The sequence below is a fragment of the Dermacentor andersoni genome, chromosome 2 (assembly GCF_023375885.2).
Source record: "Dermacentor andersoni chromosome 2, qqDerAnde1_hic_scaffold, whole genome shotgun sequence".
Taxonomy (NCBI): Eukaryota; Metazoa; Arthropoda; class Arachnida; order Ixodida; family Ixodidae; genus Dermacentor; species Dermacentor andersoni.
Genome location: NC_092815.1, coordinates 7,129,615 through 7,152,638, shown reverse-complemented (window position 1 = coordinate 7,152,638; position 23,024 = coordinate 7,129,615). Strand labels below are relative to the sequence as shown.

Sequence of the window (23,024 nt, the reverse complement as noted above, 5' to 3'; positions counted from 1 at the left end):
AAAAGAAACCACCTGTGCACCTTATCTACACTAAGACAACAGCTATCACAGCTTGTTTTGAACTGGCACCAAACGTGACATGTTACTTAAGCCGGAGCGTGGCAGATAAGGAACTAGCTTAATCACTACTTTTCTTTATTTCCTTTATTTCATTCTGGATGTTCGAGCGCACTGCTTTATGATGTGGGTAGGGGTGCAGTTAAGTGGCATTTTTCATATTTCACGTGGCTTATTTATCAGACAAAAAAATTAGTGTGCAATTAGTACATCGTTGACAATACCACAATTACATGTTCCTTGGCTGTGCCTACAAAGGCCTCATTGGATGGATGGATGGATACAACTTTCTTGTACGTCCGGCAAGGTTTAACAAGACCCGGGCTCAGGTCTCCCATGGGGAAATGTCAAGGCCCTGCCTCAATGCCGCCTCACAGGCTTGCTGGACTGCCCATGTCTGGATTCTGAGGTCTGAGCTGCGCAGAGCGGCAGCCCACGTCGACGACAGGGTCTCCGGAGTAACTGCCATCCCTCCTATAACTACATTGCACTCCCACAGCATGTGTTTGAGTGTTGCTGGTCCTTCCTAGCACAATTTGCACGTGTCGTCCTGATGCTTATCTGGGAAGATATGTTTCAGACAGAATGACAAATTCTCTAGGCATAGGCTATCCATACCTTGAGAAATAATTTTTAATTGGCTACCTCCTCCTCCTTTAAAAATATAATAAGCTTTGTCCTGTGTGTATATTTAGATATATTATATATGTGCATGGTGTTTACAGTGGAAATTTAAAACAATGTTGAAGTGAGAAATATGGATGAGGCAGCCAACGCTGGTACTTCTTATGCGCTTGTCAGGATTTGCAGAAATAAAGCAAAGTATGAATTAAAATCTGTGCTAACCACGCCAACAATGATGCAGTAAGCTATTAGCCACAGTAAAATTTTAAGTGAAAAGGTCGACGCAACTCAACAGAAACCTCAAATGATATGGGTGGTAGAACTCTGGCAATACCATTTTAGCTGTTTATGTGTGTTAGGGTGGCGTAGGCTTCGGCTTGCCGAGGGATTTTTCAGAGGGGGCTCAGGTCCTGGAGCCCCCTTGTAGTCAGCATCTATGGGCAGACATGTTCCTAACAGTTTACCGGTGGCAGCATCGCACAGGTGCAGAAACACTGGCACAGAATAAGTGTAAAAATGGCTGCCCCACTAGCAACTTGCACCAGACAGGAACAGAGTTCTGTTATTCACTTTCTGCACAGTGAAGGTGTGAAGCCTATTGAAAATCATCGTATAGTGAAGGTCTAGCATGGTAATGCATGTGCGCCATAGTGGCAAGTCTACAAATGGAGTCACAAATTCGCAAAGGTTGTGACATTTCTGGCCGACAACCAGGTCAGATACACCTCATTGCGACTCCAGAAAACATTCAGCCATTGAAGCCGTTGTGATGGAAAACCACCGAGTGGCACTGGATGACATTGCAGCAATTGTAAACATGAGTCATGGTTCAGCATACCACATGGTGTTCTCAGATTTCACAAGTTGTCTGCAAGATGGGCACCCTAGCAGCTGACTCCTGAATTGAAACAGCGCCGTGTTGAGGCGTGTGAACAACTTCTGAAGCATGTTGAACAAGAAGATGACTTCCTTGCAAGAAGCGTCACTGGGAATGAAACATGGGTTCGCTACCACCAATCAAAAACCAAGAGAGCGGATAAGAAATGGCGGCATTCCTCATCACCCAAACCACCAAAAGGACCGAACACAGCCATCAACAGGGAAGGTTACACTCTTTTGGGGAAAAAAAGGCATCATCTTGGAACACCACACATCGCGAGAGACCAACATCACTAGTGAATCGTACTATGACCTCCTAAAGAAATCATCTTCGGCCTGCAATGAAATCAAAATGCTGTGGATTGTTGCCTGCACATTTTCTGTTGCAACATGACAATCCTGTGCAACCTAATTTGAGTGTATTCCACAACCACCACACTCACCAGACCTTGCCCTAAGCGATGAAAGAAGTGTAATTCTGATGAAGAGGTGTGCCACGCGGTGCATGAATGGCTGCGCACACTCCCAAATGAATTATTTTCTACGGGAATACAGGCACTCTGTAAGTGCTGGCAAACTTGCACTGAGCATGAGGGAGGTTATATTGAAAGGTAATACAGCTTTGTGCCGTGTGTGTACAATTAATAAATTTTTTAAACATTTGCAGTTTTCATTTGATTGACTCTCATATAAACTGGACTTAACTACAGATTTCAAGCACTTATTTCCAGTCAAATTTAGTAATTAGTTATATTGTAACAACTGTATTACCAATTATTGCAGAAATTCTGATGTCCACTGCTGCTTTTTAGCTCACTCTGGAAAAACAATTTTGTCTTAAACTGCTTTTCTTTAGCATTTACAACTGTTGCAGTTGCAAAAACAAATGCACAGAGTTGTGCCACGTTTTTGTAGGAACGTTAACCTCTCTCACATATTGTACATATTAGTATGTCATTGTTGCTTATTCATTGTGCTCCTGTGCAGCGGCTCTACAAAGTCCATAGACCCGGGTCATAGTCATTACTCGTGTTCATTATTATGCCACAATGTTCAGCTTGTGGACTGCTGTTTTGCTTTCATCTTAGTAAATACTCCCCACTGCACAGTTCTCTATTTTTTCCAACCTTGAAGTGCGATATGTGTGTAACGACTTCTGAAGGAGGTTTTACGCTTACCGCTGCTTTGTTTCTGGCGGATATTCGCAGCAAGATTTTTCTTTCTTTTCTTTTTTTTTGCCTGTGTCATTCAACAAAAAACAATTCACATCATTCCTTGCCTGGCTCGTCCGGACTTATATGAGTCAGTAAAACCACCACCACCACTCCAATAGAAATTAGTTTTCTCTCTTCCTTGTTTCCACTTGTTTCTTATTTCTTTTTTTTTTACGAACCAGGCAATCAACAAGACAAGAACGAGAATAAAAAACAATGTTGAGTTCGAGCAAGAAGAAAGCAGGGTAAGGACTAAGTAAAACCCGCTGCTGGGCTAGTTAGTGCATGATTAATTACCATAATTGTTGCGCAGCAAAAGACGAGGGACGACAGAAGCAACGTGGGGAGCGCCTGTCTATGTTACTTCTGTCCGTCCCTCGTTTTTTGTTCCACCACAATAATGGTAAATAAGCACAGTTTTCTCTTAAAGTAGTCAGAATATAAACGCAGCTAGGGCACTGTATACATTGAACGGCTAGGGTGCTTAGTTATGTTCACCGTCTGTGGAGCATAATATGAATTTCTAAACACTCAAAAACCAATAGGCTGCTCGCTACCGATCAAATGTTGTTCCGTGCTGCTCAGTGAACGCAGGCAGACGCTCTACGAAACGCTGTACTAGAGAGTTTACTACTAAAATCCCAGCAACAATTAACGTACCACTGTCGTCGTCCATTTCTTTTTGTGTGTGTGTGCTGTGGATCATGTCTATATCCTAGCACAATACTACTACTAAGCTAGAATAGAGGCCGAAACCAAAAGACGCGGCGACTAATGAAGTCAGTTTGACGAGTCCCTGGCCTCTCCGCCGGCCGCTATATATAGTGGCATTCCACGGCGTCCTGACCAATTTTACAAGGCTTTCTCACATTGATTGCAGCTAGTAGAAATGCTGACATTGTCCGTGTTTAACTCTTAAATTTAGGTTAACCTCCCGGTACGTTGGCTGGGCGTTTCATGCGATATGTGCGCATTGCATGCGTAGTCTGAATGTAGCTGCGACTCACCTTATGCCATTTTTCACAACACTCGCAATTGCCGTGCGACTTGTCCATTGCGGATTTCCACACTTGCGCACTAAACACCAAATAAAAGTGAACATTTACACGTTAGTCACCACGCACGTGGTATTTGTTTACAATTGTCCCGTGAGCTGTGCCGCCATTGACCGCGACGGAGACGGATCATGATTGGAGCGTTAAAGAAGGAGTTCCAGCAGACGCCATGGCAAGCGTCGAAAGAAAGTGATGCAAAAAAAAAAAAAAAAACGCTGAAATTGCGTTAGCGCTGCCATCGCCTAGTCGCTGTCGTCTGCTCAATGCACTATTGTTCATGCGTCACTTACGCTGTCTCCGTCGCTGCTTCTCCGTTTTATTCACAACACGTCGGTGGGGAATAAAATTACTGTTTCCGCCACCGAGCACAGTAGATATAGTAGAATGAATCAGATACAGTAGAATGAAGCGTTTGTCCAAGCTTCATGCAGTTGCTGTAGGGTCTCAGACGCCATAGAGTTTCCTACAGATAGATAGAATAAACTTTATTTTCCAACAGATAAGGTGATCTACCCACCCCCCGACACGCAGGTCAGGGGGCGAGTGCCGCTGCCTCAGAGGCAGGCTGGGAGGTCTTGTTTCCAGCAGCCTCTTCAGCCAGTTGGACGAGTAGGAGCTGGAGCTCAAAGTCCGAGCTGCGCAGCAGGGTCTCCCAGGTTGTCTCTACTACCTATTTTGTGCGGTCCCCCGGGAGAGTACGGACATTCCCATGTGGTCGAGGGTCCCTCTCGCCCCACAAAGATTACACATATCGCTCCCGGCCAAAAATTACTAGAGAGAACTCTGGCGCTAGTGTCTGCGGGAGCTGCAATGGGAACGGTTGTCCCAGCATGGGAATTGGTAAACTATAATGGGAATTATAGTGCCTAGAATATACTGGCTAGTGTGCCGTGCACCCGCTATTTTCAATGGAGGAGCGTGGCGCCGCCTGCAATGAATGCCCACGGTGGCCGACAGAGGTCGCTGCCACACGGGTGGGTGCAGACTGCGCGTGTCGTCTGCTTCGCATATCAGTTTCGCAGCTGTTGCGTCGGTTTCTATGTTGGCGTTTTCAGTGTTATTACAGCGTTGCGTGTTTGTTCTTGGTGTTTTCAAAGAGTGAGTGCGTCGCTGCTGTGTTCGTGTGCCTGCCATTACGAGAACTATGCGGCGGCGATGAAAAAATGCCGAAGAGACAGTGCAAGGAGAGGACCTGCTTTGTGCCGTTGTGTCGAAGCGGTTACCGCTCGAACAAATGGCGTGTATCCTTGTTCACTCCACCACTGATACGAAGCGGCAGCAGAATGGGCAAGAATGATCAGGAGAGCGGACAGAAGGCCGCCACCAACTGCTGTGGTTTGTGAAAAACATTTCGAAAACAGCTTAGTCGAGCGCGCGTTCTCTATCACCGTGAACGGCGTTGTCCACGAGATTCCCCGCGATAAACCACGCCTGAAACCCTACGCTATACCCACGATGTTTCCTGAGTATCCTAAGCATGCACCTTACTTTTCGTGAGTACCAGGGGGAAAAAAACAAGAAAAAAGGAGCAGTAGTGCTTTGATCTACTATACTGTTATGTTGCAAGAAAGATCACTGCCCAAAATTCTTGACCACAGTGTGCAGGCTTCCTTTGCGTAAGTAAAGCTGAAGCTAGTGCCGACGCTGCTTCGATATTGCACTACGCATTTTGACAATGGAGGCCTTGTCTATCTTAGTCAGACCTTGTCAACCGCTGTGAAGGCCGTGGAAGATGCTTTTACTGTGTTCTTTAGCAAAAACAAGTTACATGTAGCGAGTCTAGCTGATTTTTCAGGTGAGCTGCAGACACTGGCCTTTCCCCAACTAGGGTGCCCAGAGCATGAAAAACCAGCTTTGACAAGAAGTTCTACGTTTTTTTGAGGTTTCGGTTTTTTTGTAAAAGGCATCAACAAAGAGAGGGAAGCGCAAAGGCAACGGCAGAAGCTCTTTAAACTGCGTCACTGCCACTAGATCTATCTTCTTCAGGTATGTGTGCATTATCTCATCTAGGGCTGTCTTATATGCCCGCGTTTGACTGTTGTTACGCGAGAATAAAATATTTGTTACGCTTAAATGAAAGATTTGTTTCCCATTTTCGTTCACTTATATCAGACATAAAAAGAAATCTGCACGTGTTTACCAGGTATTAAAAAATGTATAGTACACAGAACACCGCATGCAGTCCATTTTACAGGCAAAATTTTTTACTTATTATCCTATCCTTGTGGCCCAATGGGCATTATGAGGAGATGGGTACATGGTTTACAAACAATAAAAAAACATTCAAATCTATGAGGACAACAATACGATAATAGGCAGAAATAGCAGCAAATAAAAAGAGAGGACAGCAAAATTCAAGTCATTTCAATGGATGATCGGTTACAGCGGTTTTCAATGGTTATGCATTAATATAACATCAATAGAACAGTAACGTAACCTTAGAATTCCTTTACTTTATTAGAATGAAAAATGTAACCTAAAACTTACCCTTAAAAAAATTACGCTGCCATCATGGCTAGAATAAAAAACAAGTATCCTTAGCTACCGCCGAAGAGACATGTACGAAGGCGAACGCCTTGTAAAGCCTACTGTAATTCACCTTAATGCACCCTAATCCTCCTTCATCCACCTTAATCCTCCTTAATTAATACACCTTAATCCCCCTAATTCAACCTAATGCCCCTTAATCCAATCACTATAATCAATAATTAAATTTGCTAATCATTTAGCATCTCTTATACACGGCTGGACATGCTTTGGTTCGTTTCTGACCTTCCTTAGATCGTGTGATGTGTTCTGTACCTCGCAAAACGGCCTTGGAACATGGAGATCTAAGGCATCTGCCTTAAAAATTACGTTTTCTCTTCACCAGCATAGAAACACATCAGGTTCCCCGCTCGAAGCCGAGCTGAGATAGCACACGCTTTTCACACAAGCGACAAGCGCTAGAGAAGCCTGTTGTTCTCAAAACAAACCACGCTTTATAAATCAGCTGCCCACATTTGAACTGTGCTGCTGCTACAGCTTAATAAAAACAAAAAGCGCAACAGCCCGCTTGCCGATGCGGTGGAAACACGGCGGCCTACGAAGACCGGATGGTGCCGCGGCACCCACCTGCACTGCAGCGCTCCTAGCGGCAGCCGCCGGCATTCATTGCATCCGGTGCCAACCGGGAGGCCACGGACGGCACACTAGCCAGTATATTCTAGGCACTATATGGGAATTATGGGAAGTACATGGATTTGCCTATACTTCGTCTTTTTGGCTTCAAACGGCTTTGTGACTTCGTAAACTCGTCATTGTCAACAGTGTATTGCGTAATAAATAATGAAATAAACATCATTAATATTGCCCGACGGCAGGATTCGAACACAGGGACTCTAGCACAGAAGCCTGATATTGAAATCATTAAGCCACGGACGCATGTATCGACAAGCGAATGAAACGCCCTTTTATTATTATCGCGGGCATGCCAGTGCCTTGAGACGCTTGGCGCGTTTCGATTTGGCCACCTGGACAAGCTCAATCGTTGCAATTAATAGCAATTGTACGCGTTCCCGGCGTCTTCTACACTTCGAAGAATATAGATTGCGCTGATATATACGACAATAAGATTTATATAGCGTAACATACAAAGCCACAAGAACGTCTGACTCCACAAGCATGAAGATCAGACAAATTCATGTACTTCCCATCATTCCCATGGAGGAAGGAAACCATAGAGTTACTGTAAGGAAGCCATAGAGTTTCCTACAATTCTTGTAGGAAACTCTATGAAGGAAGCCATAGAGTTTCTCACTACATAGTTTCTCACTGTTATAGTGAGAAATTCTATGGAGTTTCCTACAAAAATTACTAGAGGGAACTCTGGCGCTGCAGTCGTTGTCCTACCATGGGAATGATGGGAAGTACATGGATTTGTCTGATCTTCGTGCTTGTGGATTCAGACGTTCTTGTGGCTTTGTATATTACGCTATATAAATCTTATCGTCGTATATTTCAGCGCAGTCTATATTCTTCGAAGTGCAGAAGGCGCCGGGAACGTGTACAATTGCTATTAACTGCAACGATTGAGCTTGTCCAGGTGGCCAAATCGAAACGCGCCAAGCGTCTCAAGGCACTGGCATGGCCGCGATAAATTCATAAGGGCGTTTCATTCGCTTGACGATACACGCGTCCGTGGCTTAATGGTTTTAATATCAGGCTTCTGTGCTAGACTCCCTCTGTTCGAATCTTGCCGTCGGGCAATTTTAATGATGTTTATTTAATTATTTATTGCGCAATATACGTTGAAAATGACGAGATTACAAAGTCACAAAGCCGTTTGAAGCCAGAAAAACGAAGTTTAGGCAAATCCATGTACTTCCCATAATTCCCATGCTGGGACAACCGCTCCCATTGCAGCTCCTTTAGACACTAGCGCCAGAGTTCCCTCTAGTAATTTTTGTAGGAAACTCTATGACCTTGAAGACGCGCTTGGCAAGTACCGTTCCGTCTGTCACAATGATTCATTTTCTACTAGAACAGCACGTGAAAAGCTGTTTTGATTTTATTATTACGCAAAAACATGTTTTGTTTAACTATGATAACTTGTTATTGTGTGTACGACTACATGTTACGTAAAAAGTATCAGCGGGCCGCTAAAGTTGGAAGACAGACGACAAGGTTCGCGCTCGCTTTGAAACAGTTGGTCGTCTGTTCTTGCTTTTCTTCGCTTGGTCATGCATCGTGGGTGAGTAAAGATGTAATATGCGTGAATGGAAACATTTTTATGAAGATTTTTTCTTTGAGAACGCGTTATTTGCGTAGCCATATCCACCTTTTAGACGAAGCCTCTTACAACACCAGCCAACACGAGCCTCGCAGACACATATACCGTCATTCCCATGATGGCACGGTGCCCCCTTAAGAAACTCCCTTAGACGGTGGCGCCAGATTACCCTCTAGGTGTTGTAGTGGGAAACTCTCGTAGAGTTTATGGAAACTCTATGCCCATGACCATAGATTTTCTCACTATAACACCTAGAGGGTAATCTGGCGCCCATGCATACCACAGCGCAGCAGCGCCAGATTTCCCTCTAGGTAATGTAGTGAGAAACTCTATGCCCATGACACGGCCGCCTCGATCACGCGCGCACGGCGGGCTTGAGCAAGCCCGTGCGCGCGTGATCGAGGCGGCCGTGCCCATGACGGCACGGTGCCCCCTTAAAGGGACACTAAAGGTTACTATTAAATCAACGTGGACTGTTGAAATACCATCACAGAAACCTCGAAACGCTTGTTTCGTGCCAAGGAGAGACTTATTTTAAGAGAAAATGCGTTCTGAAGCGTCCGCGTACCGCTAGCGCAGTTCAAATCGCCCGCCCTCCGATCGAGGAGTACTGACATCATGGTCTCATAGTGACGTTGCGCCAACGGTGAGTAGAACGGCGTCCGCAGACGGCGCTACGGCTTTTCTGCGCAAAACGCAAACGCGCGGCCAGAAACAGAGCCAAGACAGAGCCGACAGCAGAGCGAAAGCGGGAGTATGGTGGCTAGCGGAAGGAGAAACGAATTACGTCCCACATTACGTCCCATGGCACACGGAGAGTCCGTTTTCGTTAAACTATAGGCTGCGGCGAGCTCGCAGCGTGGTCGGCGTGATCTGTGAGAAGTGACGAGCCTTTTCGCACTCGCAACAGGGCATGAAAAAGTGCGAATCGACGCAAAACTCGGCGTAGAAACGTGCTTCGCCACAGCCAGGGCTCAATACGACCCAAGCTGGCGCGACCCAGATGTCGTTTCCCGCACCGCCACCAGGCGCCGCTACTATACCTCAAACTCCAGCGCAAGACGCCCATAAGCTGGTACTTCATTCTATGGCGCAAACTTCGACGCTCGTCGCAATGGACCCTGACACCGACAGATTGGCTCGCGATGGTGGGCTCAACTTCAGCGATTTGAGCACCGACGAGCGCGACCTGCTGCTGAGGGCTCGCACTGCCGGCGTCGTTGCGTACTACGACGGCGGCCTCGACACCGGCTCTCCGGAGCGGGAAAGCAACGAGGGCTTCCCACGACATCACATGGACGTGGCATTCTCGCTGCTTGTTCCAAATGAAAGTGTCGCGAGCCAGCAGAACCCTCACAGCACGACGCGATAACGAAAGTACTGAAACTCCAAAGCGTGCGCGGCGCAGAGTCGAGTGCGCAGAGTCGAGCGAAAACGAAACCTTTCGAACACCCATATTACTGAAGGGTAACGTCAAAATGTTATTTTTTCTTAGAGTCGAATAGACGTAGACAAGTAGCATTTTTTTCCGTCTTGTAATCGAATGAAATGATATTTTTAATACGAGTAGTTGAGTATTAGTAACACAAATTATGAGGAGTCCTTTCGTCATCGGGCTAGTACCGGAATGTCGCTGGGGGGTCTCAAATCGTGTCATGCATTTACCTCAATTTCTCGGTTACTAAAGCTCTGTTCGCGATTAAATTGACGCCTTAGACGTTCTAGAACATTGCTCTACCACTTTAACTTGAGTTTCTGGTAACCTTTAGTGTCCCTTTAAGAAACTCCCATAAAACCCCTTAATCTCCCAAAGTAGCGCCATTCACTTCCCTCCTCCTCCGCTTGGCGCGGCCTCGACGGTGGCGCCACCAGTGGTGGGCCTGCCGTAGCAGACGACGGCTAACACGCTACGGGAGGAAATCCGCAGAAAAGTTCGTTCGAGCCCTGCGGAGCAGTTTTTTCAATCGAGATCTTTCTTCGTCACTCGGTAACTGGCCTTTAGAATTTCGTGTTGGAATTGCGGAAGAAATAGAGAAAAGGACCATTATTCAAGGCGTAAAGCGCGCGACGTTGAGAGTTCGTGTTGGTGAAACACGACGCAAGCAAGCGGTGTACTCAAACACGCGCGTAATTACCAAAGTTTCAGGTGTTGACAGCGTGAAAGTATGTGTACGTGGTTTCGTAGGTTCATTTGCGTACCTGCAGGATACTTTTATTCAGCGGGCGCGTTAGAGATTGCTGACCGCACACAGCCGGAATGGCTGTGTGCGGTCAGCAATGCCTGCAGCAACAGGGCCGTTTTTTTCATTGCGGGGTGCTTTGGTAATCGTGACGATATATCGTTGCTTTTTTTACAAGTACTGCTCCAGGAGGGCACATGTAATGACTAACGGAGGCCTCTGAAGAGCACGTGACATTACAATAATGCAGGCGTCGCAGGGAGTGTTCGCACACAAAATTGGCTGTCCACTATCTTATACCCCCTTGGCATGCACAGGCTTCGGCGAGCCCCATCCAGCCCTGGTTCTAGCTTTGGTGTTCCCGTTGCCGCTTTGGTGCCCTGGAGGCGCCGTCAATAATACGAAATAATGACAAGGTGTTACAACTAGTAAATAAAATTTATTGAATACAATCGCGCCGAGGCGCCAACTTCTATAAAGCAGCGCTAGCGCGCCCGCGCGAGTATTATGAAACGCCAACGAAGAATTTACCGGCCCACGTACGATCAAAGCTAGTGGACGTTAAACATCCCCAGGCGAGCTAGATAAAGTTATCCGGAGCCATCCACTACGACCTCCATCCTAGCTTTAGTCGCATCGGAACGTTAATCAGCACAAACCAAATCAATACATGCGGGCGTACATTCCAAGCTAAAAGACTGCATCGTAAGTCATATTGAGCCTTGCAAAAGCGTCGAGAATGTGCTAACTTCTGACTGAGCCCAAAACACACCCTGAATAAAGTCGCTTTTATGTCACAGGCCAGCTGCAGATGCGTGCATTTCACCGCAAGACGAAACTACATGAAACAAAGAGAGCACATTCGAAAAAGAAGTCAAACAACGCGCTAAAAACCACGCAGAGCATGAACACACACTTTTTCGAAGCGGAAGGCGTGAACTAGGCTCGATATAAGGGGTTGTGAGTAGCCGTGGCCCATATACTTCACTAAGCCGTGCGTTCTTTGCCACTTCCTCGAAGTCAGCCCACCCGATCCTGCGAATCCACGCTTCTTTTTGCGTTGCGCCCGCCGGACGGCAAAGCAAAAAGCTTTTTGCCCTCGCTGTGTCTGTTGCGGCAACCGAAGGCGCAGCAGCATGGCATCGCAATTAAGTTCTCGGCCCTACACATTCTATTACGCTAACGCACTCCGTCAGTACGCCTGCCGTACTTTCGTCGCGCAGGCCCAACAATGGAGGACGGCGCGCGCTGGAAAGAAGAAGAAAAAGAAAAAAATATACAAAAGCGCCGCGCCTGCTTCCACGTGACACAGATTGGCCAGTGGGGGAGCGGAGGACGCTGGTGCGACAGGAGGCGAGGAGGAGGACGCGCCAGGGTGAGCAGGGTTTAAACTCCCATAGACGGTAGCGCCAGATTTCCCTCTAGGTGTTATAGTGAGAAACTCTATGGTGGCAAAGGCGCCGTGCGGGCAGGTTTGCGTTGGTCTCCGTGTTTTGTTGCGTTATCTGGACCGTGCTCTCCCGGATGTTGCTGTGGCCAGGTGGGACAGGAGGAACTAAAGTTCCGTGAAATGAACGCGCATGCAACGCTGTACGCAATGTACCGCGCCTACGGCAATGGCAACGGACGAAGGAATATCCGCGGGAAATTTTGCCCTCTTTGGCGGAATCATGCTAACGTGCTAACGATTGTTTAGTATTGCTGCGGAGCGCGCGGGTCCGAGCAGCACGGTTGCGCGCAGCGCGGCGTGGTTTCGCGAGAAATGTAAACAAGAGAGGAGAGCTGGCCCAATAGGCGGAGCAACGCTATGTGCAAAGCCAACTTCCGGCTTCACTTTAGCTTCACAAAGAGTGACGTCAGGGCCTCTCCCGAGTTTCCTTCCTCCGTGGTTATAGTACACTGTACCCATGGTAGGACAACACGGAGGAAGGAAGGTTCGGCGATGCCCCGAGGAGGCCCCTTACCCCCACACACCTAAAGTGTCATTAGTACAGCTTTTTCACTCGCATCATTTGAGGTTTATTTTGACTTACCTCGACCTTCTCACTTAAAATTTTATTGTGGCTAGTAGCTTACTACATTATTGTTGGCGCATACGTGCATGGCTTTTAATTCACACTTGCGCTTTATTTCTCCAAATCCTGACAGTAAGAGGACAAGCGCATTAGTAGAACCAGCGGCGGCTGCCTCATTCGTATTTTCTCACTTCAACATTGTTTTAAATTTACATTGTAAACACTATGCACACACACAATATTGTTAAGGGGTTAAAAACAGTCAGACGTATATTTACAAGATATTTACAATAATTGTAGCAGCTGACAACATGGTAGACAGCGCGCGAAGTCCAGAGCGTCGTCTTCTTCCGACCAGGATTAAAACATCTTCTTCGTCAGCATGTCACATGACCCCCGGCGGCTGAAGCAACAGCTCGGTGCTGCTTAGGAGGCAGGCCAATGATACAACTTAAGACGCGCAATGTGGACTACGTCGGAGCATTGCTGAGCCACGGTTGGCTCAAGAGGGGCGATTTCGTACGTGACGTCGGTTACTTGACGCAAGACACGGTAAGGGCCAGTGTAGCGTGAAAGTAAGTTCTCCGAGAGGCCAACGCGTCGCGACAGCGACCAAAGGAGAACCAGGGTCGCCCGGTGTGTAATGGACGTCACGATGGCGGGCGTCACATAAGCGCCGCTGATTGTCCTGCGACTCCACAAGTCGACGTCGGGCAATATGGCGTGCTTCTTGTGCTTTGAGTATGGCTTCACGGGCGTACTCGGATGTGGAATTCAGACTAGCAGGCAGAACGGTGTCGAAAGGAAGCGTAGGGTCGCAGCCAAACAAGAGGAAGAATGGAGAGAAGCCTGCGGCATCATGGCGAGACAAATTATAGGCGAAAGTAATGAACGGCAGCGCAACGTCCCAGTCGCAATGGTCAGCGGAGATATACATGGACAGCATGTCAGTAAGGGTGCGGTTAAGGTGCTCAGTTAGACCGTTCGTTTGTGGATGGTAAGCAGTAGCAAGTTTGTGTTTAGTCGCGCACGAGTGTAGAATGTCATTGACAACTTTAGAAAGAAAGTGACGGCCTCGGTCGGTGAGGAGCTGTTGAGGGGCGCCGTAGTGAAGGACGACATTCTCTAGGAGGAAGTCGGCGAGATCAGTTGCACAGCTTGTCGGAACAGCTCGTGTGATTGCATATCGGGTGGCGTAGTCTGTCGCTACAGCAATCCACTTGTTTCCCGAAGCAGACGTAGGAAAAGGGCCTAAAAGATCAACACCTACACGGAAGAATGGTTCTGATGGTACGTGAAATGGTTGAAGGCAACCAGCAGGGAGTGTGGTCGGCTTTTTGCGTCGTTGACAAAGGTCCCACGCAGCGACATAACGGCAGATGTCACGGTATAGACCAGGCCAAAAGAAGCGCCGACGAACGCGGTCATAAGTCCGTGACACGCCAAGGTGACCTGCAGTCGGTACATCATGAAGCTGCGCAAGAACAGTCTGACGCAGATGCCTAGGCACAACGAAGAGTAGGGCAGGGCCATCCGGATGCATGTTAGAGCGGTACAATATACCATCTTGGAGTTCGAACATGCGAAGGGAAGGATCGGGCGTCGTTGAAGTGAGCCGTTGAATAAGGTCTTGTAAGGAGGCGTCCCGACATTGTTCGGCTCCAATATTGCGAAAAGCAGCTGGAGAGAGAATGGTGACAGGTATGCCGGTCGCAGAAGCGTCAGGAGGGTCGACAGGATGGCGCGACAAGCAGTCTGCATCTTGATGTTAGCGGCCGGTCTTGTATACAACTGAATAGTTGTATTCTTTAAGCCGCAGAGCCCAGCAGCCAAGGCGCCCTGAAGGATCTTTGAGGGACGAAAGCCAACACAGAGTGTGGTCATCGGTGATGACTGTGAATTGGCGGCCATACAAATAGGGGCGGAATTTACCCACTGCCCAAACAAGAGCCAAACACTCGCATTCAGTGATGGAGTAATTACGCTCAGCAGAGGAAAGAAGGTGGCTGGTGTAGGCAATAACACATTCTCGCCCTTGTTGTTTCTGTGCCAAGATAGCGCCAATACCGTGGCTACTGGCATCGGTACGGACTTCTGTTGGGGCTGACGCATCAAAGTGAGCAAGGATGGGCGGGGACGTAAGCAGCCCAATCAGCTCGGTGAAAGCACCAGCTTGCTCAGGGCCCCAAATGAATGCAGCGTCTTTCTTGAGGAGCCGACTGAGTGGGCGCGCAACGTTTGCAAAATTTCAGACAAACCAACAGAAGTAGGAGCAAAGGCCCAAGAAGCTGCGAACATCCTTGGCACATGTTGGCACGGGAAAGTCTTTCACTGCCCGTATCTTATCGTGATCAGGGCGTACACCAGAAGAATCGACAAGATGCCCGAGCACAGAAATTTCCCGACGATCGAAGTGGCACTTGGACGAGTTCTTATCAGGTTTGGGCATATTTGGATCCACTTTGTGGCACAGAGCGAGCACATCCTGGATGTAAGTGAGGTAGGATTCAGTGCACGTCTGGACATGCGAAGCGAGGTCTTTTTGGGCGGCGCGCTGAGGTCCAACAGGCTTGCCAAACAAATCTTTGAGCTTCTGTTTACAAACGTCCCAGCTGGCAAGTTCCTCTTCGTGGGTCTGAAACCAGACGCGTGCCGTGCCCACGAGGTAAAATATCACATTAGCGAGCATTATGGTGTGGTCTCAGTGGTTGCTGGCGCTTACCCGCTCATATAGTTGAAGCCAGTCTTTCAACATCAGTGTCATCGGTGCCAGAAAAGGTTCCTGGGTCGCGGGGTTGTGCTAGAATGACGGTGGGCGTGGATGCCGATGGGCCCGAAGCATCCTCGCCTTGAACTGGCATTGTAGATGCAGCCAAGGAGCGCCCGCTGTGTAAATCCGTCTTGATAATGATCCCGCAATCTCCACCAAAAATGTTACGGGGTTAAAAACAGTCAGACGTATATCTACAAGATACTTACAATAATTGTAGCAGCCGACAACATGGTAGACAGTGCGCGAAGTTCAGAGCGTCGTCTTCTTCCGACCAGGATTAAAATATCTTCTTCGTCAGCGTGTCACAATATATTTAAATATATACACAGGACAAATTTCATTATATTTTTGAAAGGTGGTAGACAATTAACAATTATTTCTAAAGGTATGGATAGCCTATGCATGCTAGAGAATTTGTTGCTGTATGTTCACCTCACTTCAAATTGCTTTGCATGCTTTTTTGACCCTGGAAAAAACCTATAGACTTCAGTTACCCCTTCGGCAGAGTGTTTTATCAACAGTGTGTGAAATGCACATGAATGATATTCGTCTCAGTATTGCTTCTCTTTCCGGTTAACAATGCTAACGACTTATGAAAAAAATGTCTAATAATTTATAACTTTTATTAGGGATGGAAACATCATCACTTGTACGCAGAGGTCATAAATGTATATAGATTGTCCCAATGAAATATTATTCACCAGATTTAAAAAATAAATCAATGCATTGCTTGAAGAAAATCCAGTGCATATTGTTTCCAGTACAGTGGAGTAGCTGCCAGTAATATTTTCGTTACTGAGATTTCATTAGGTCATTGTAATTATCTATCTCCAGACGTACTATCCTAATTATCGAAGTGTCAATGAGGCATTCGTAGGCACAGCCAAGGGACATCTAACTGTGGTAGTTTCAGCGACATACTAATTGCGTACTAATTTTTTACGATTGATAAATAAACCCTGCGAAATATGGAGAATACCACGCGACTGTGCTCCCACCCGCATCATAAAGCAGCGCCCTCGAACAGCCTCCTTCCGAGTTAGCCATAACAAAATAAGGGAAATAAAGAAAGAGATTGTGATTGTGATTGAGCTAGTGCCTTATCTGCCGCGCCCCGGCCGAATTAACACGTGTTTGGTGTTGGCTGGAAACAAGCTGTGGTAGCTGTTGTATTAGCGGGAAGTGCATGGATGTTCTTTTTTTTTGCCACAAAACCTGTCACCCCGAAAGCAAATTGACAACATCAATGCAAACGTTTAAAGCTCCGTTTTGTTTCGTCCCAGTCGCCATGTCTTTCTCTAATGTGCAGAAGGAAAACACGATCCTTTCCTTCGGAGCTGCAAATGGCTGTAAACATATATCAGTCATGGAAGTGAGGTGCTATACCAAACGCATTAACTACCATCAGAAATTATGAAAACCTGAGACAAACCAGCAGCACCAAGAAACAGCGGCGGAGAATTCCACCTTTGAGACCTCGCCTTCGCACGGATGTTCTGCCATTTATGTCCTCTAACCCTCTTGGTAGCGTGCGGGACGTGGCAACCCAGTTACCATTTTCCAAGTCATCAGTTTGGAGGATTCTAAATGAAGGCCTTTCACCTGTACCACCTTAACCATCACCAATGCTTGGAAGATATGGAGCTGTAGAATCACCTATATTTCTCGAATTGGGTCCTCACAAATGCGGGTGCGTCACCGGACTTTTTGAGCAACATCATGTGCACAGATGAAGCCAATTTTCACAGAAACGCCCAGGTAAATTGCCATTATGCACACTATTCAAGTGTCTCCAATCTGCACTGGGTAAAGCGCAATCAGCACATGTACCAGTGGTTGTTCAATGTGCGGTGCGGAATTTACACTGGTGCTATAATCAGGCCCATCAGCTTCGATCACACACTGACTGGACAGCGTTATGTGGACTAAATCCTTAAAGGAGTGGCTGTCACGTCTTCCACTTCTGTGGCATCAGCAAGATGGGGCATCCGCACGCAGCAGTAGCCGAGCACGCAACTGGCTGGATGCGACTTTTCATGCGTAATAGATTGGAAGGCTCGGGCCTGTAAATTGGCCGGCTAGGTCAGCTGACCTCTCTACACTCGATTCCTTTCTTTGGGGTTATATGTGAAAGATCGTGCTTACAAGACCAAGACAGACGTCAGATTTGTTCAAGGCAAGGATCACGGATGCTTGCAGTAAAATTTGAGCATCGATCATCAAGAAAGCCACTGAAGATGTCATAAAGCAGACTCACTACTGCGTGGCTACAGAAGGAGACCTATTCAAATACTCCCTCAAGGCAGCAGCAGGTGTTCAACAGGGCTTACGAAATCATAGATAAGGGCAAATTGAAATCTAATGTTGTTCTTTTACTTTTTGTGCAGGAATCCCAACTGCCAATACAGCTTATTTAGAAATTGTATATATTTTTTTCTTGAACGCGGCGGTTCCAGCATTGATCCCCCCGCTACCCCTTGGGTGTCCTGGAGATCCTGCACCGCCTGCTTTATTATAAGCTCAGGTGCTCTCCTGAGGCTTCCGTTTGCCGGTTACATGTGCCCTCCTGGAGCAGTGCTTGTAAAACATGCAACCTATCATCGCAACGAAAAAAGCGACCTGCGACTTACACAACACCAGTCAGAATCTTGCGCCTTCAGAAACAGCGATCACCAAATGGGGCGTCCATGCCCACTGCCTCACCGTGCGGGCAGCCAGTGGCAGAGCTCGGCATGTCTAGGGGGCAAACGCATGCAACACGCTCTAAGAAACCTCCTCTGCAGTGCCTAGGCAGAGTCATATATTCAAGGAGCAAAAGGCCCCAGATTTTTTTTCTCACACCCGCTCTATCGCGCCTGTGCACAAACAGCTGGCGATCCCTCAAATGAACGTCTCGTCCCACTTAAGTCACCTGCAGTAGGCAGGGTGTCGAACCATTTTTTTTTCTGGTTCGGCTCAGGTTCAGCTGCAGAACACAGCGGTTCAAACTGTTTCATAGCTTTATCAACAGATTCATTAGGGTTCAAAATAAAACATGCGGTGCTTCAGCAGGACCAAATTCACTTATTGCACAGAGCTACTGCAGAGCACCTTATTTTCTGCAGATAATAAATTTAAAAGAAAATCACAATAATGCAGTGCCATGCACTGATGAATTTATGCATGTCAGATTCGTACATCTATTGGGCTTCGTGGTGCCCTATGTGGATGTTCAATGTGTTACCACGTTACTCCTCTCCTAAATTTACTGCTTCATTGGATTCCTAAAGTTGCCAGTCTTTGTCTATACCCCAGAAAGTGAAGTAAAATACCTCATCAACTGCTTGACTACCTATGCATAATGTGTACAATTTTATAAAAATAACAGAACATGCAGTATTGTTTTGAAAAAGCTAGAAGTCACAATTAACACATCTACACACACTTCCTGCACTTAGAAAATTCGCAAAATTAGAGCTGAAATATTTAGCAATGCAAATGACATAGTGAAAGCACTGAGCAAATGTAGCACATTTTAGCTAGGATGCTTAGCTATGGATGGAATGCAAATAATAAAATAATTGTGTAAAAATATGCATTTACATTTCCTAATGTCGACTAAAAAGAAACATGTAGTGCGAACACAGAGTTGAATTCAGTATACATTGCATGCCATTTATAGCAGGATGAGTGGAGATCTCGAACAAACACAGCTTTTTGGGCATATGAAATTACATATTCTATCCAGTCTTTCTGCAGAGCACCATGAAACAAAGCCAGAGTCTTTCTCCTACTTTTTTAGTTGTTGCTTCCTGTGCAGAAATTCCATGAAGCCTTAATCGTGTCACAGCAGCAACAGCAGTCACCGAATGCATAGCGAAACTAACATGTGTGACCATTGCACTGCTGTGCCTAAACCCCTGAATACAGCTGATGCACTGAGTAAAAGCAGTGTGCTGCACAACAGTGAACGCCTATGCATACAGTTGGCTCAGCCCTGTGGCGGGATTGTCGTCAAGGCAGTACCCACACACTGTGCCAAATTGGTACAAGAGGCATGATCTGATCTTGTAAGTGCAGTGGCATGCACAGTTGTAAATTCCAGCAACAATGCCTGGGATGAGCCTATGCTTTAATTAGTTAGGAACACTTCTTCCAAAAAGTTCCAGTTTCGTTCCAAGATGGCAAAAAAAAATATCTGTCCAGTTTCAGGTTAGCTGAAGATAGTGGCTGCACCAGTTTTTACTTCGGTTTCAATATTATTTGACACCCTGGAGGTGAGAGGGGAGGTCATTCAGGGTAGCATGTGCATGGAATTATCATCATTAGTTTAAAAACATATACGTATACAATGGACCGAGAGGAAGATAAGGGAAGAAGCAGGCTGACAACTGTCAGGAAAGGGGGCATAGCGCCTGCCTACTCTTTACAAAGAAGAGTATAGAAACATTGAAATTAGCAGGCCTGAGTAAGTGGCATACCACCTTCTGCCTCCCTTCCTCAGTTTGTAACCAGGAAAAGAAGTTATTTTTATTATAAGGCTTGGAAGAAGGGAACAGCAAAGAATGAACGAGAGGACAGACAACACAAAGACTAAAGTAAAACTATGTCAAAGAAGAGAGTGCAGTTATATGAAAAAATCACATGTCGCACTAATTACAAAACAAAAGAAAGAGAGAAAAAGAGGTGTGGGGTCTCGTCAATTGCAAAGCAAAAAATATTAAAGTGCAAATGGGAAGCTAAGCCAGTTTCATGTAGAAAAGCAGGGAGGGCGAGATGAGCCTGGTCGCATCACAACGCACAACTGTAGGGGTACAGCCATTAAGTGAGGGTCGCACACGGCAGGCCAAGATGACAAAAGTCCCTCTGTAGAGCACTAAGGGCTGAATCCAATCCAGCTGGCAGGGCAACATCTTTGAACGAAAAAGGGCAAAAGAATGAACATGGCAAGTAGCAAAAGGACACACAGGGCGCTGACCTTCACTACGTCGGAAACAGGAGATTGCCTTTTCAACTTCTTTGGGAGGGCATCAAGGCGCTCAAGGATGATGCATTGAGCCTCAGATGGGTTGGTCCTGCTGGCCGTACTTCTTACAAGCGCAAGTAGTTCGACCTTGTCCGGCATCAAGGTAATGCAGAATTTGAGACCCAGGCTGAGAATATCCTGAACAATATCAGGCATAGCTGTATCTCCTATTTTTTTCACTGGCTGTTATTGCGCATTGGTAGGCAGCTTCTTGGAATTAGTCGCGAGATGGAAGGAGGGTGGCAGCAGACACAGCTACATGTGGCTAACGCAACTAAGAGCACACCATGCAGGGCTGGAGTGTGCGCTTGCATCCTCCTACCTGGCCATGCTACTTGGTGTGGACTGTCTTTGCCCTCCACAGATAGTAGGCAAATCCCGATCTCACACTTTGTGGCACTCAATATAAAGCTTAATACGAAGTACGTCCAGCCAGGAGTGGGTGCACACTGGCACGTGTTCCTTGTGGACGCTAACAGATATTCATCACGAGGCGTGGCAGGCATAGCATATGTGTAATCTGGGCTTAAGTTTCGCATAGTTTAAGGCTAGTTGAGTGTTCCAGACTAAATTAAATTAGTGAGAGCCACCAGCTATGACACCCCGACAAACAGTGTGGGCAAAGTTTAATTCCTACGGTGGGCGAGTGCGGCTGAATGTGAGCAGATGATAATCGGCTCACACTTCTTGAGTGATATCAGCTATTGATCAATAGCAGCTGTGTATGGGAATCTGCTATATGATAAAATATGGCGGCCGCAAAAAGGGTGAGGAGGAGGCTTCTGTTGAAAAGAGAGTGTCTGAGAAAAAAGTGACAGTGCTTGACTTGTGAACTCCACACACCGCGCACGGGTGCAAAATTCGGCTGAGGTATTCACAGCAGCATATGCTATCCGCAGAATGTTTCTTCACCTAGCTCAAGGGTTGGTTCAGGACCCTTTTAATCTCAAAGGCCATCACACTTGATGAGGAACTTGCAATGAATGAATGAATGAATGAATGAATGAATGAATGAATGAATGAATGACAGACGGACGGACGGACGGACAGACAACAAACTTTATTTAATCCTGAGGAGCTACTGTCAGGACTTCCTAACGAGAGGCCTTTGTAGCCGCTGGCCGCACTCATGTAGAGGACAGAACGCCGTGACGCTCTGCCTTTTCCTGGGCCCTCTGGCTAGCCTGGGCTTGCTTTCGGAGTATCGTGCTTCTGATGGCCTCCTCCCATTCGGCTTCGCTGGAGAGAAAGTCATTAGGCAACGTGGGACATCGCCAGAGCATGTGAGCCATAGAGCAAAAGGTTTCACTGTAGTCGGGACAACTAAGGTCCACATTGGAGTACATCTTGCTGAGGAATCCCCGCAATGGGAAAGATCCCGTCTGCAACATTCTTAGAGTAGCTGACTGGCCTCTACTGAGCTTCGGGTGAGGCAGAGGATAAACTCTCCGACCAAGTTGGTAATGTTTAGTAATTTCATTAAATGTGAGGAGTGGATCGTTCTGCTGAGTCCCTTCCTGCCCCTCCGGAGCCTCCAGACCGTCGCGGCGCATGAGTTCTCACGCACGGTCATGGGCCAGCTCGTTAAGGTTTGGGAAGCCCTTGAGAACGTTAGTCCCCATGTGTGTGGGGAACCACGCAATAGAATGAGAACCGGGGCAAGCCCTTTTCTCTAGAATAGAGGTCGCCTCTCGAGCGAGGTTACCCCATTCGAAAGCTCTGATTGCGTCTCTCGAGTCGGCGTAAACGTAGGAACGCTCTGGGTCACACAAGGCCAGCGCAACCGCAATTTGCTCTGTTATACTCGCGGTGGCCGCTCTGACTGAGGCCGAGGAGCGAAGCACCCCCCGCCCGTCTACAACCGACAATGCGAACACTCTCCTGTTCCCGTACTGCGCCGCATCGACAAAGATCACGGAGCCTCTATAATCTCTAACTTTCTTCAAGATGGCTCGTGCACGGGCTTTTCGTCTACCGTTGTTATGCTGTGGATGTACGTTTCACGGGAAGGGCCTCACCAGGTAGGTCGCCCACGTTTCTCGTGTCACAGGTCACTGCCCAGGTGGTTAGGCTATCGTCGACCAAAGCTGGTAGGCGAATTCTCGACGAAGTCGGCATGGCTCCTAGGATAATGGAGGACCGGCGAAAAACAGAGACAAGTGATATATTTTTTCCCCCGTGCTGCTCTGCGCACTCGGCTACCACTCTAGGCAGTGCACACCATAAATGGCGTCTTCAAGCAAACGAAGTGTTGGCCAAACAAGTCTATTTTATTTTTCGCAAACAAATGTCACATGTCACTCGAGCTATGGAATAGTCTGATATACCAATCGCACCGCTAAGCCTATATGTCCACGTCACTGAGCATGCAGTGGCATCTTATGTGCATTGAAACGCTTGTTGTGCACTTTTGCTAAGGAACCGATGAAGTGTGGTAGCAAGCCAGCCTTT

General features: G+C 47.1%; 1 protein-coding gene across 2 annotated transcripts in view; it reads right to left on the bottom strand.

Annotated features, from left to right (window-relative positions):
* The window catches only part of LOC126543037 (uncharacterized), a 160,847-nt gene extending 156,202 nt beyond the window's left edge, over positions 1–4,645 (bottom strand). Inside the window, exon 1 of one of the 2 annotated variants that reach the window (XM_055077562.2) lies at positions 3,782–4,645. In XM_055077562.2, coding sequence (XP_054933537.1) covers positions 3,782–3,829 — 48 coding nt within the window. In that variant the 5' untranslated portion in view covers positions 3,830–4,645. The remainder of the gene's footprint in view (positions 1–3,781) is intronic. The other variant, XM_050190181.3, reaches the window with a different exon arrangement.
* Between the last annotated feature and the right edge of the window lie 18,379 nt (positions 4,646–23,024).